Source organism: Haliaeetus albicilla, chromosome 24 (genome assembly GCF_947461875.1).
Source record: "Haliaeetus albicilla chromosome 24, bHalAlb1.1, whole genome shotgun sequence".
Classification (NCBI taxonomy): domain Eukaryota; kingdom Metazoa; phylum Chordata; class Aves; order Accipitriformes; family Accipitridae; genus Haliaeetus; species Haliaeetus albicilla.
Window position 1 is genome coordinate 684,784 of NC_091506.1, and position 13,687 is coordinate 698,470.

Here is a 13,687-nt window from a genome sequence, read left to right on the forward strand (position 1 = left end):
CGGGAACGGCAGCGAGGCGTCACGTGATGGAGGCGCCCGAGATGGTGGTGGCGGCGGCGGCGGCCGGCGGGTAGGCGGCGGTGGCGACGGGCGGGATGGCGGCGGAGCGGAGCGGAGCGGGGGTGGGTGCGATGGCGATGCCGGCAGGTGACGCCCGCGGGGCGGTGGCGGGCCCGAGGTCGAGCCGGCCCCCGGGGCCGTGGTGGGGGGTCCGGGCCTGGGCCCGCCGCGCCCCGGAGCCCCCCGCTCGGAGCAGGGCTCCACCGCGGCGTCTCCTTCCCCGTGCAGCCTCCCGGGCGGCAGCCGAGACGGGGCGGCGGAGGAGGAGGAGGCGGCGGAGCGTCCCGGTCCCAGCGGTGGGGGCACCGGCGCCGCGGCGGAGAGGGGACTCGCGAGGAAACGGGCCGCGGCCGGGCCCAGCGCCGTCCCCGGCGGCTGGCAGAAGGTGACCAGGCGGAGGCAGTCGGGCAGGACGGCAGGGAGGATCGACGTGTACTTTGTCAGGTGAGGCCGGGGCCGGGGCCGGGGCTAGGGGGAAGCTGCTGCCGCCGCCTTTGGGCAAACCGCTCCTTCCCCTCCCGGTAGTACAAGCTTGCACTCGGGCGTAAACACGCGTTCATGCCGCACAGAGTTCGTGAGGTGAGGTGCATAGCACGCCTAGGGTCATCTGTAAATGCTCTGTGTACACCTTCTTTGGTCAAGTCGCAGAAACTTGCCTAGACGTCACCCTGTCGGCTGTCGTTGTCATTTGGTCTGGTTTTTTTTTTAAACTCTAGAACAGTTTTTTAAGTGAAGCGCGAGAGAATGAAGAAGTCATCGCTAATTTATTTTTCTTCCCTACCACAGCCCTGAAGGAAATAAGCTAAGATCGAAACGTGCGCTCATGGAGTATTTTCGGAAAACTGGGGAGATGACGCTAAAAGCAGAAGATTTTGATTTTACAGCTCCTTATCAGAGGAATACCCGTTCGAGGGTGAAAAGATACAGCACAAAAGCTGCGGGGACTGTTTTAGAGAATGAGGATTGTCAGAGTCAAGTGCAAGGCCTCAGTATACAAAATGGTGCAGAGGATAGAACTCAAAACATTCAGACTGAATGTGAACAGCTGGAAGATGTTACAACCACTCTGGAAAGCAAAGATTTGCTCATGAAAGGCATAGACCCAGAGGACTGTTTAAAAACCAAAAAAAAGGGGGTAGGTGGAAAAAGCGTTCAGGGTAACAAAACTGGAAGGACCTCAGAAAAGAGGAATCGAGATAATACCCAAAACAAAAGACAGAGAAGAGTATGTAACAAACAGGAAACTGAGTGCGTTCAAAATAAGAAAATCTGTAGAAAGACAGCCCTCTGTGTTGCTGATAGTCAGGGCATAGATGGTCAGAATGCAGACCCTATGGATGCAGGAAAAGCTCTGTTAAGAATGTCCAGGTCACGGTCAGTCACACAGCTAAGGTCAGTGACAGCTCGCTCGCAAAGGGAGTTGGAGAGCCTGGCAGAGGAGGAATGTGTGGAGACGGGATCTAATGTCACATCTTCTGCAAAATCTGAGGAGAAAACCAACGGATTGAAAACAGGGGAAGAGACAGACCGAGGGAGTCCAGGTAACTAGGATTTTAAATCTGACACTGAAATGTATGCTAATGTCTTGCAGCCATGTGACGAGACAAGCTTCACAGCAGTTAAAATGCCACCAGGTATATCTGTGTTTTTGAGCAGAATGTGATCCTAATGTTCTGCCAGGGGTTCTCCTAACTATACAAGTAAAATACTCTGTTTCAGGTCAAGCTGCTTTGACATCTGAATCCGTCTCATTTCTTTATCCAACAGCATTTAACTTAATGCAGACTTATTCACAACTGGAACTTACTCTACCAATCTCGTTAGCAGTATAGTATAATATAATAATGTTTATTACCTTTGCTGCACTAACTTTTTTAATGTTGCACAGTTGGTCAGCTCAATTCTTAAAAAAGGTGAGTTTTAGCTGTTTTCATGTGCTAGAGTGTGTGGGCAACATTTAATCCTCGGTTGTAGTTTAGCCTGTTTCCTTAGACTGTGGCAAAGTAACAGTTTACCTTCTGAAGATTTTTCATAGGGTTGGAATACAGAGGAGTACTGGAGTGAATCTAAAGCATGTTTATATTCTGTACACCTACGAGAAATCCTTGTGTTTCCATCACAATGTAAAGCGGAAATGGTGTATGAAACGTGACAGTAAAATACTTAGTTGTTTTTTTTCTTTTTAATGCTAAAGTATCGTTTCTTTACAGAAGAATCTATCCCACGAACGCAAGTGGATAGGAGGAAAACGAGTCCGTATTTTTCCAGTAAATACAGTAAAGAAGGTATAATATTCTTTGGGGAAATAAATCTTTTTTTTTTATCGGGAGAGGAATAGGATGGCTCAAGATCAAGTGATGTTATGGAAGATTTCTTCCAGTTTTAGGCAGGCCATGCTTAGGTGGCATCAGAGAGCTCGGCTTACTGCACTAGTCCTGATCCTGTCCCGTTTTAAACCTCGGTGGTTTGTGTCTCACAAACAACCGTTAAGGCTGGTATTAAATGCCTTGGCAGCTCTTTCAGCAACTGTGAGGTGATGAGGTGAATGGCTTTGGGGAAGTTCTCTTCAGACCGCTGAGGTGTTTCTCCTGTCAGGGGGAAAGCTGGTACCCTGCGGGTGCTGCTCTGTACCCGCACAGGAGCGTGGTGGTGGCTGGGGAGGGCCTCTCTCCTCAGAAAATGTATGTAACGTGGAACATGGGGGCACACACAGGCAGCCTGGACTCTTACTGAAGTCTGTACTAGGGGACGCATGGTCCCTTGCATTTCTGTAAAATTTGTGTGGGAGCTGCCATTGCTCCATCCACATATAGTGCCCCCACAAAGATGAATCTGCTTCAAAAGGTCTTCATTTTTTGTTATTATTTTCATTCAAATAGGTAAGCCCATCCTTTACTGCCCAATAAATTTTCCTGTATTGCCTCTGTGTACAGCTCCCAGCCCACCTAGAAGGAAGGCCTTCAGAAAATGGACTCCTCCACGTTCTCCTTTTAATCTGGTCCAAGAAACGCTTTTCCATGATCCGTGGAAACTTCTTATTGGAACCATATTTCTCAATAAAACTTCAGGTAAATAGAGTAATACAATTTCATGTTGTATAAATGTTGGGGGGGTGGTATAGGGTCAGAACAGTTGCTATTTTTTAATGGCATTAGTGAAAGAATAAATGTGTATTAATTTGTGTCAGTGTAAAAAAAAAAAGTCTTTAATTTGTAACTCTTGCCTCTGAAAAAGCTCACTGCAAAAAGCATACATAGATAATCAAAAAAGAGAATTGCCCGCACAGCCTTCTGTTCATGATGGTTTCTTTCACTAGGTAAAATGGCAATTCCTGTGCTCTGGGAGTTCCTGAAGAAGTATCCTTCTCCTGAAATAACCAGGACTGCAGACTGGAAAGAAATGTCGGAGCTGCTCAAACCTCTTGGCCTCTATGAACTCAGAGCAAAAACTATCATCAAGTTCTCAGGTAGGTTTTCCTGAATATGTCTGTGGAATGGTCTAAATTATACTAGCAGGACAAACAGCACTATTTTCAAACAGTGCTCTGTGACTTTTCCTTCTCTTTGGCAAATATTGGTGGTGGCTTGTTTTATGCAACTTTGGGATATGTTGGTCTTACATATGCAAAGCAGCTGATCCTGTTGTCTTAACTGAGAATGAAGTAACATACACATAATGAGTTCTGCGAGAGACTGTTGTCAGGGAGACTTCTTTGAGTGGGAAAAAATATGAACACCTGCAGGACTGGTTTTGCGTTTTGCAGCACTGTGATAAGGTGACTCTGCTCTGCTTTGCATCAGGTGACCTCCAGAAGGCCCATCCGGCCTGAATTTTTCTGTGATTCTGATATTTTCTATACTTAGAATAAAAGTCCTCTGTGGGTTCTGAGGAGAGAAAGGTAATTAAGACTCGCCCTCAGTGGTGTGTTTAAGATGCACCCCATAGGGATTCCTCACCTACTTTGACTGGGAAATAGCTAAAACTTGTGTTTTTCATTTAAAATGTTCCCAAGTGGAGACGTGTTACAATAGCAGAGAATCGGGAGTTTGTCCAGAGTTGCTTTCTGCGCCCTGCCTGCCTGCAGGCAGTGGAGCCTGTGACCCTGCGTTGCAGATGAGTACCTGAGCAAGCGCTGGAAGTACCCCATCGAGCTGCACGGCATTGGGAAGTATGGGAACGACTCCTACAGAATCTTCTGTGTCAACGAATGGAAGGAGGTGGGTGGTGCAGCTGCAGTGCCAGGGCTCGGTCTGCGGCCACGTTGCTGGTGTTGCTGGGCTTGTACCTGTGGACTCCCTTGGGTTAAAAAAAAAAAAAAAAAAAGGCAATTTTTATGTCTTGAGTAGGTTGAATTCCCAGAGTGTACCTTTTACAGGTCTGAACCTGTAAAGGAGGACTTGGGCCACCTTGATTCCACCCCCCCGTAATTCTCCACTTTCACTGTGTTCTGTTTCTTATTTCCTTGCTGTGCGGGTGAGAGTCTTTTCCCTGCTCTGGTTAAGAACCGGGTTCCCTACGTTTCCTGCCAGCCAGATCCTGGCATCCCTCCGTGATCCGTGCAGGTGGGGCCTTTGCCGTGCCGGGATCCCCTTGTGGTGGGTGGCTGTGAGGGGCAGCTGAGGGGCCATTTTGCTCTCTGGCATAGGGCCCCCCTCCCGATTCACAGGGGTGGGTGGTTTTGGGGCTGACCCTTAAGCGGGGGTCCTGAGCTGGGAGGGAAAATAGGTCAGGGTGGGGAGGTGATGTAAGAGAAGGTATTTCGGTAAACGTTAACCCCTTTCTGTGTGCTTTAGGTACAGCCGCAGGACCACAAGTTGAACGTGTACCACGCATGGCTCTGGGAGAACCGGGAGCGGCTGAGCATAGACTGAGGAAGGCCGGCCACCCTCCTCCTCCTCGGGCACCCTCCTCCTCCTCCCCATCCTCGCCCACGGTGCGGTGCGAGGGTCCTTGCGGTGCCGTCCAGTCCTTGCTGTAACTATTTGCGGGACGTTCCCCGCTCCGCCCATCGCCGTAGTGAAGTGTTTAAAGTCTCTGTCTATTTTTAATAAAGGTTTCCCGGTTTGGCAGCGCCTGGGCCTTCCAGCCTGCGCGGACCCCCCCGCAGCTCCTGGCCGCTGACCCGCCCCCCCGGGGGCGGGGTCTCGGCCGCGGGGGCGGGGCGGGGCCGCACCGTTGTCTCGGCTGCGCCGCGGAAACGGCAAGCGGCGGGGCGGGGTCAAGGTTCAGGGGTCAAGGGGCGAGGGGCAGGCCGTCTGCCGGGGGAGCCGCCGGGCCGCAGCCGCCCGCCAAGCCGCCCTCTGCCTCAGCCGGCTCTGCTCGGCAGGACCCCCGAAACCGCTGCCCGGGCCCGGGCCCGGGCCCGGAGGCAGGCCCGAGGAGAACGAGCGCCGGTGCTGTCCAGCTGAGTCCCAGCTGGCGGCTGTAACGAGCGCGCCTGTCGTCACCCACGGCGCCTGTTGTCACCAGCGAGGGTTTGACCGATGTCGAGCCTTGGATCGCTGCTTCGAACCACATCACCCAAAACACAGGCGCCCAACACCCTGCTCACGGCTGAAGGCAAGCGGGCTCGGCCCAGCCATGTCCAGGCCAGGGGGCGTGTTATTTTTGTGCCACCGATGGCAAAAGCAGCTGCTCCCTTTCCCAAGCCAACCCGGGCCACAGACTCCTGCCAGCTGCCTGCTTTGCAGCTGCTCCCAGAGGGAGGAGACAGCCTCGGGTCTCCAGAGATCGCCTCCGATGCTGAAGGTGACCCACAGAAGCTGGCTTGGGTTGAGGAGAGGAAGCAGCTCCGATCTCAGCTGGAGAGCATTGCGGATGTAGGAAAATGGCTGATGGGAAAGCCTGCCCGTAGCAGTCAAGAAGAAAGAGTCTGGGAAAGAATAAAGGTGTGCAGAGCAGACAGAAGGGCTGAAAGCAAATCGGCCATGACCCGCAGCCTGGGGGTGCTGTCTGTAAGTGCTGTTACTCTGTCCTTGGGATCGTTGCGCTGCGTCTCCTCAGCCCCTGCTGGCGTGAGGATTCTGGGTAACGGTGGTCTCGGGGTATTTTCCACTCTTTTTCAGCGCTCACCATCAGCAAGTGGCCAGCCCTGGCAGGGAGGTCACCCTCCCCTTATTCGTGCACCATACCCCCCAGCTCTTGTCACGCTGCATAACCTCCTGCGCAAGCAGAAGCTGACTATGGTGGATGTGTTCAAGAGGGCTGGTACGGACAGGAGGAAGATCACAAGAGCAGACTTCATTCATGTCATCAAAGCGGTACGCAGGGAACCGAAAAGGCAGGAACTGCTGCAACTCTGCTGTATTTTCCCACGTGCAAACCCAGAGTGGTTTCCGTGGAGCAAGTTTTTGTGATGACTCTGTTGTTTTGGTTTTGGTTGCCAGACCAAAGTTCCCATCAGCGACAAGGACCTGGAGACAGTGATCATCTTCCTGGCTTCCTCAAAGACAGGAGATTTTATAAGCAATGAAGATCTGATTCAATGTCAAAAGCAGTGGCTGGAAATGACGAAAGGACAAGGCAGAAAGACCAAAACAGGTAAGAGGAGAGCACTGTGCTGGGAAAGCAGCCCTGTATCCTTACTGATGGGAAATACCGAACTGCATCCAGAATATGGTTCTCTGAGACTACTGCCCTGTAGCAGAGTGGACAGAAGGAGACTTCTGTTGGGAAAACCGTAACAGTCCAGGAGGTGTGCAATACTGTAGTTGCCCCAACTGCAGGAGACAGATTATCCAATCTTTCGGGTTTGGCTTAAAATGTGAGCCCTGAGGTTTAATGTACTGCACTGGATTTTGTTAGTTAGCATTAACCATCCAGTGGGTCAAAAGCAGACCCTTCCTCCAGCTGTTGGTGGCAGCTGGGAAACACAGGTTCTGAAGAGGTTATCTTTTAAAACCTAACCCAGACCTGAAGGCTTCTCATAGTACCTGTGTCATCCCAAGCTGCAGTTGTCACATCTGTGAGATAGGACGCATTTCGCTGCCCTTGCATTGCACTAACTGTTTTGCAGATTAAAAAGATTTTGTAAGCATGAAACACAGAACTGAATGTGGACAGCAAAACACTTTGGGAAACTGTAAAGCAGAGATGGGGACAGTCTGTAATATTTGTGTCTGAGTCAAAATCTAAAGGATGTTTTCATTCAAAGATCTGAGTCTGCTGAGAGTTCCAGTGTGCACAAAATGTAAAAGCCCTTTGCCTTAAAAGTTGGTCAGCCCTGGTGTTTCTGCTACTCTGTAACACAGTTTCTCTGGGCTTTTTGTTTTTTTGGTTTTTGATCTATATCATAGGTGTACAAGCACAGTTCCATACAACCACTTGCACAGCGGTCAGTTGTGTAACTCCTGCTGGGGGCAAAGCCAAAGAGATGAAGCCTCATGCTCCTACCGAGCCTAAAACACAGTTAATGCTGTTAGAAGCTCCCCCAGTCAACACTGAGCCAGAACGCAGATATCTAAGCTACGATGAAATGGAAGAGGCTGGAAAACAGTTCAGAGACAGGAGGCGATGGAAGAAGGTACTGTGTGTGTGGCAGGAAAACAAGGGCACCTGCATGCGCTGGTGAGCATGGGATGGTTTAGAGGACAGTACAGCAGGAAAGGACAGGGCAGGGAGCTGTCGTGAATATTAACCTCTTCGCAGTCGCTTCACCACCCAGGACTTGCAGCTGAGGTGTTAACAAGCCCTCTAAAACAGTTGGTTTAGCTTCTGAACGCTTTGGTGAGACTAATTTTTTTTATGGGTTAATGGCAAGAAAAAGATGATGTTGAAACAATTTTCATGTCTGGGGATGGAGTCTTCCCGATCGCTGGGTTGACATGCCCATTGGACTGTGATTCGTCCCACAAGATGCTGATAAGCATTTTGTCCTATTCAGTTATCAGGGTCAGTGCAAGATGATCAAACAAAAGTGTAACACCGATTCATTCACCCCAAAACACTTTATTTGGAGCATCTTGGCAAGTGCAGAGATGCACTTACCCAGCAGTGCTAACCAGGACCTGTCCTTGATTTGTAGGATAAAGATGGCCTGCTAGAATGGAAAGAAAAGTGTCGGCTGGTGAGATCTGGGGATGCAGCCGTTGATGAGCATTGCCTGCCGTCAACTGCAGAGGGTGACTTGGGAGCACTGGTGGACCAGTACCGCAGGGATTGCTTCCTGAGCTATCTGAAGAGCCTCAAGCTGTGCAGAGGACCCAACAGTCGTCTCACAGAGCTAGTGCTGCAAAAAGGTAAAGCAGAGACCAAAGGCTTGATGTGAATGTAGTAAATCTGACATGCTTGTGTCTCTTCCCAAGCTCAGAAACAGGGCTCCTGTGGGAGGGGCTGCTGCTGAAGCGTGTTTGTAGCCCTGCATGGGAATGGGATGCTGCTGACTGGGATCAGAAAACAATCATTAGGGCCAGAGCAAGGCTAAGATAGCAAAGGATGCTACAGATAAGTGTCTGGGCACTACAGATCGGCATCTGGGCACAGCAATGGCCCAGTGCAATACCACAGCTGGCTGGGCAGGAGCCTGGCGGCCAGGGCCCCATCCCATTGCCCCTGGGTTGGTAGGCAGGTTCAACCAAGAGTCTGCATCATCAGGCAAGTTCATGGTGCTGTGTCAGGTCCAGGGTCAAGCCGGGAAGTCAGTCCCAGTCAGTCAGGACCCAGGCACACACAGCTGTGGCTGAGCTGGAGACCGCTACACCGCTGTGTAGTTCATTGGGACTGAAGGGTGACGGCTGAGCTGATTTGGGGCTCCTGGGCCTGTGGGAAGGGTCCTGAGTAGAGCCAGTCAGGGCCATTAAGTCCTGTTTGCGCAGTTGGGGCTCTCACACCTTCCTCCTTTTGCACTGTGGCTGTATCCCCTCCTGGGCAGTGTCGCAGACTAGAATAGAGATGATCTGGATTGGATGGGGAGGGGCAGCTGGGGAATGGGCCCAGAGCAGCAGGAGAATTCAATGGTTTTCTTGGGTAAATGCATTCAGCATCTTCTGTCCTCACCCCATTGCTGCGTGGGGCGAGGCATGACTGTTTTCTTTTCACTGTGCGCTTTGCCAACAGCCCTGCTGCACCCGGGTGACAAGGTCATCAGAGAGGGTGAAGCTACAAGGCAGATCAGGCAGCCTGGAGGATCCTACACCAAAGCACGTGATCCCACTCCATCGCCTGTGAGCACATCCAGGTCAAGAACTGCATCTGGAAGGCAGGCCAAAGAGGCAGAAAATAGGTTTGTTGAAAGAGGGTTTAGGATCTCCTCCTGCTGCTGTGTCACTCCTCTGTGCTCGGTCCCCACCGCATCAGAGGTGGTACCGAGGTGCTGGAGTGAAACATCAGGGTGCTGCAAGGGAGCAGCCAGTGACAGCGAAGAGGCAGAGTCTCCCCTCGGCTGCATGGCTGCTTCTGTATTTCAATGAAGTCATCAGGTTGCAGTGGTGCTGGTGAGCGGTTTGTGGTGCCTGGCAGGAGCATTATGGTCTAGTTGGGTCTGGTTCTGTACCCTGAACTTGCAGAGAGCTACAGAGGTGACAATCTTCTCTCCTCAGAAGGTCCTCCTCAGACTGACCCTACACTGTCTGAAATTCACTCAGAGAATATTCTTGTGGAAGAAAGACAATCCCAAAAAATCGAGCTTTACTCTTCGATCTTGGGTGGCCTTACAGCTGCAGCTACCCTTCTCTTGTTATACTGACAACACTGCATTTCAGTTGTTAAAACCTAACATCAGAACTTCTCACAGCCATTTGCATGGGTTGGTTTTTTTCAGAAAGCAGTAAATAGCACTTTGAAAACAAAAGCTCTGCTCAGGTCTTAAGTGACTGGGACGCCCGTTTAAGAAGTGATGCCTTTGTTCTGAGTTTACCCTGAACATTAGAGGAGTACAAGAATTGGTTCTCGGAGGCAAGCAGCATGGTCCCACCTTCCTCCTGCCAGACGAGGGCTGCCAAAGTGGCAAAGAACTTCCACCTTCCAAAAATTGAACAGTCCAAACTGTTTGGATTGGTGGAGAAACTTTTAGAGGGAAAAAATACAGCAAAGTAGAGCACAACTTTGTTATCTCAGTTAAAGGGTGTTTAGATACTGCAGCGATGGGCAATATGTCAGCTCTTAAGACAGCTTTGCAAGTTGGCATTTCTAATGTAAATAATGTGTAATAATGACAGAGATACCTGATTTATGCAGCACGTATTTGGATCTAACACAAGGAAAGCTGGATTAAAATTCTCTTCAAAAAGGTCATTTGGCAGCCTAGTTTGAAAGGCTGGCAGGTTGAATATGCTGTTGAAGGGGGTCATCATCTCAGTCTGTTCAAACAAAAGCACTCGTAACTCTAATCTTGAAAGGGCACGGGTCTGGCAGAGCTTCCCAGAGCCTGGAAGCCCTGGTAGCTGGTTCTTGTCAGTCTCGCTTTTGCCATTCGTAGCAGCAGCAGTGAAACCACCCAGAGTTTTATTTCGTTAAAACACGTTCTTATCTTTTTTTTTTTTTAGGCGGTTTCAAAGGAATAAAATGCAAATGAAGTTTGCGCACGTGAGCAAGTCAAATGACAACAACTTCTGGCCGGGTCATCTTCTGGACAAGATACGCCTTTACCTGCCCGAAGCGGAGGCCGGCAGGGCGCACGCCTTGTTCAGCTACGTCCCTTCGACCAAGCCCGTCTGTCCGGGCCTCTACAGCCCCGAGCGCCGCTGACTCTGGGGAGGGGGGCTGCTCGACCTCCGGCCGTGCTGCCGTCAGCCAGACCCGTTTCTTCCGAAGTTCTTCCCTCAGTGGTGCGAGACGCGAGGGCGGCTCGGCGACCCGTCGCTCGGCTCAGGGATCCGGGCCCTGCCGGTGGAGAAGGCGAAGGTATCGAGCCGTACGTCCGGGTTGAGGGTGGAGGAGCTGGACGGGCAGCGCGGTCTGCCGCTGGGCTGGCAGCTCCTCTGCGGGGGACGGGGCCCGTCTTCTCGCGGATCCTCGCCCCGGTCCCGGTCCCGGTCCCGGCCCCGCGGCCGCCCCGGCCCGCCGCAGCCTCGGCCCTCGACCGCCCTCGGTGGCCGCGCGCGGGCCCGGGCGGAGGGGGGCGCCGCCACGCCGCCAGGTGGCGCCCGCCCGCCCAGCGGCACTGGCGGAAGCGGCGCTCGCCCGGGCACAGCCTGGCGAAAGTGACGCCGGGCAGGTCCTGGCAGCTTAGTAGCGGCGCACGTGTTCGGGGCGGGAAGCACCGATCCGTTGTCTCGGGGCGTCCCCGCCGGACAGAGCTCGCCCTGTGCCACGTCCCGGCGGCGGCCCGGTGCCTCGCGAGATGGCGGGGCCCGCTCTGCGCAGCCGCGCCGCCGCACTGACCTGGCAGGACCGCCCGCGTATCCCATAAGCCCCTGCGCGCGGCGCCGCCTTCCTCTCTCGGCGGGGCCTGCGGCGGGAAGCGCCATCCCGCACCCGGTGAGTCGCCATCCGCCCCCATCTGCCCCCCCGGGGGCCGCTGGCCCGGTATGGCCGCCCCCCGCGGGCGCGCCCCTCCCCCCCCTTCCCTCCGCCGCCCGTTTTCCCCCGGGGCGCGGGGAGCCGCAGGGCCGATGCCTCGGCGGCGGCCTCTCGGGGCCCTTCGTTCCCCGGGCCTCGGCCGCGCTCGGGGTGCCGGCGTGCGGCCGGAGGAGGGAGAGTACGAGCCAAAGTCGTCGCTTGTAGCGTTGTCGCTACAAGGGGTGGGGCTGCGCCGCCGGAGGGGGTGCTGGCCGTGACCGGAGAGGCGGCTGCGGCCGGATCCGCCGGAGGTTCGCGTCAGGCGAGTCTCGTCGCTTCTGATCTCGAACGAGAGAACTGGCAGCGCTTTCGGTCGGTCCGTCTGTCTGCGCGGGGTTTGTGGAGCTGGGAGGGCTCCGAGCTCGTTAGGGCAGGAGAATAACGGGCGGGGAACGTAGTGCCTGCGAAGGCGGCCGTGGAAGCCGTCCGAGCTAGGCGTGACCTCCCAGGATCGCATCTGGAGAGCTTTCGGTGCTCTTCCAGCTTCGGAGGCGGGAGGGAGAGACACTGCAGATGAATACCCATTCCCTCGCTAGCCTCCAGAGTGGCCAGCGAGCGGAAGATAGTCTGCTACATGTGCTGTAAGTGGAGTAACGCATTGCCTTTGCGTCGGATTTCCCCTCTCATACTGCTTCTCTTTCTCTTAGGCACCATGCCTGCCCTCAGACCTCTCGTGAAACCTAAAATCATCAAGAAGAGGACCAAGAAGTTCATCCGCCATCAGTCCGATCGCTATGTCAAGATCAAGGTAAAAAGTCACTGGAAGTTCTTTAGGAAATGAATTCTGGGACAGTTGGGCGGTGTTGCTTTTAAGGCTGATGGTGAATGGAAGCATAAAGGGCCAGCGCTGAAACAGCGGGCCGTGCCGTAACAGCCTGGCACGGTGGATCTTCTTGGAGCTCGGTTTTGGCTAGAGTTGTTACCTTGAGGTGGGCATTTTCAGACTGATCTCGTTTTGTAACTATTAAATATTTTCTGCGTTTCTTCAGCGCAACTGGCGTAAACCGAGAGGTATTGATAACAGAGTTCGCCGGCGGTTCAAGGGTCAGATCCTGATGCCCAACATTGGCTATGGCAGCAATAAGAAGACAAAGCACATGCTGCCCACGGGGTTCAGGAAGTTCCTGGTCCACAATGTCAAGGAGCTGGAGGTGCTCATGATGAGCAACAAGTAAGTCTGCAGGATCTGTGCGCTCCCTGCCTCACGCAGAGCGGGGCACTGGGGCCGTGCACTGCCCATCCTCTAATGGCGCTGGGTCGGGAGACGGAAGGGCAGTGCAGTCCGGGTGGGTGGGTGGGAGACGTGGGAAGCTCTTGCTTTCAAGAGCATGAAGGTCGTCTTGGTTTCCTTAGTGCTGCAGCGCCGCTGGCGGGAGGGCACAGGGGGTGTCCTGGGGCTGGCAAACTCGCACCTTTGGCAAAAATACGACATTGTAGTGGTGGTGAACAGCACTGCACCTACATCGCTTTGATAAAGTAGCGATCGGGACTGTGGCTTCCTATCTGTTCAGACACAAGCCTAAACCTGCTTGCAGTCCCTTCTTTCAAAACAAAGTAATAAGAGCAATAATTAACACCATTTAAAAACTACATCTTACTGATTCTTCATTCGCAAGGAAAAAAGCAGAAGCGTTGATCTGTTGTGGAGGCGAGCTCCTGCTTCAGGCCAGAACGGGTTGGCCTTGATGAGGGGGGTGGGCAGTGCGTGGTTCAGCTCTCAGGCGGCAACGCATCTGCACGCTGCCAGCGTGACGGCTCCAGAGTGCTTTGCCTTGGCTGCTGCTGGCGCTGTTGGGTTGAGCCTGACGCGCAGTCTGTTTCCAACAGGTCATACTGTGCAGAGATTGCTCACAACGTGTCTTCCAAGAACCGGAAGGTAATCGTGGAGAGAGCTGCTCAGCTCGCCATCAAGATCACCAATCCTAACGCCAGACTGCGCAGCGAGGAGAATGAATAAACCAGTTTCTGCATCTGAGATGTATTTAATAATAAAGTGTAAAAGCAAACTGAGGTGGATGTTTTGAATGGCTGAAGGGAAAGGTGTGGGCTTGCTGCCTGTGTGCAGAGGGGCAACAGCTGCTGCTGGGGCTCAGCAGACAGTGGTGTGGTTCCCGGTGCAGCCACTGTGTGA

General features: G+C 53.2%; 3 protein-coding genes and 1 non-coding gene across 6 annotated transcripts; all 4 read left to right on the plus strand.

The window, feature by feature from the left end:
- Positions 1-6: 6 nt before the first annotated feature.
- On the plus strand, positions 7-5,129 carry MBD4 (methyl-CpG binding domain 4, DNA glycosylase). Of its 2 annotated transcripts, none has more exons than XR_011329621.1 (8): positions 7-70; positions 289-504; positions 847-1,601; positions 2,271-2,345; positions 2,994-3,128; positions 3,377-3,526; positions 4,073-4,277; positions 4,854-5,129. XR_011329621.1 is itself a non-coding variant. In XM_069811746.1 (8 exons), exons 1-8 carry the CDS (start codon positions 27-29, stop codon positions 4,929-4,931), a joined length of 1,557 nt encoding a protein of 518 aa, XP_069667847.1. In that variant the 5' UTR covers positions 7-26; the 3' UTR covers positions 4,932-5,129. The 2 variants fall into 2 exon arrangements, 1 of the variants encoding a protein (XP_069667847.1); XM_069811746.1 differs by having other exon boundaries at positions 4,174-4,277.
- Positions 5,130-5,248: 119 nt separating this feature from the next.
- On the plus strand, positions 5,249-11,017 carry EFCAB12 (EF-hand calcium binding domain 12). 2 transcript variants are annotated; one of them, XM_009929710.2, is made up of 7 exons: positions 5,249-6,005; positions 6,126-6,320; positions 6,447-6,600; positions 7,356-7,582; positions 8,084-8,297; positions 9,115-9,280; positions 10,542-11,017. In XM_009929710.2, exons 1-7 carry the CDS (start codon positions 5,544-5,546, stop codon positions 10,741-10,743), a joined length of 1,620 nt encoding a protein of 539 aa, XP_009928012.2. In that variant the 5' UTR covers positions 5,249-5,543; the 3' UTR covers positions 10,744-11,017. The 2 variants fall into 2 exon arrangements, with proteins under 2 accessions (XP_009928012.2, XP_069667849.1); XM_069811748.1 differs by having other exon boundaries at positions 5,250-6,014; positions 10,542-11,016.
- A 304-nt stretch (positions 11,018-11,321) lies between these two features.
- RPL32 (ribosomal protein L32) lies at positions 11,322-13,562 on the plus strand. The gene is made up of 4 exons (XM_069811750.1): positions 11,322-11,475; positions 12,204-12,304; positions 12,546-12,727; positions 13,384-13,562. Exons 2-4 carry the CDS (start codon positions 12,209-12,211, stop codon positions 13,511-13,513), a joined length of 408 nt encoding a protein of 135 aa, XP_069667851.1. The 5' UTR covers positions 11,322-11,475; positions 12,204-12,208; the 3' UTR covers positions 13,514-13,562.
- LOC138681862 (small nucleolar RNA SNORA7) lies at positions 11,996-12,134 on the plus strand. Its single transcript, XR_011322062.1, has one exon. It is a non-coding gene; the product is annotated as a small nucleolar RNA SNORA7 (small nucleolar RNA).
- Positions 13,563-13,687: the final 125 nt, after the last annotated feature.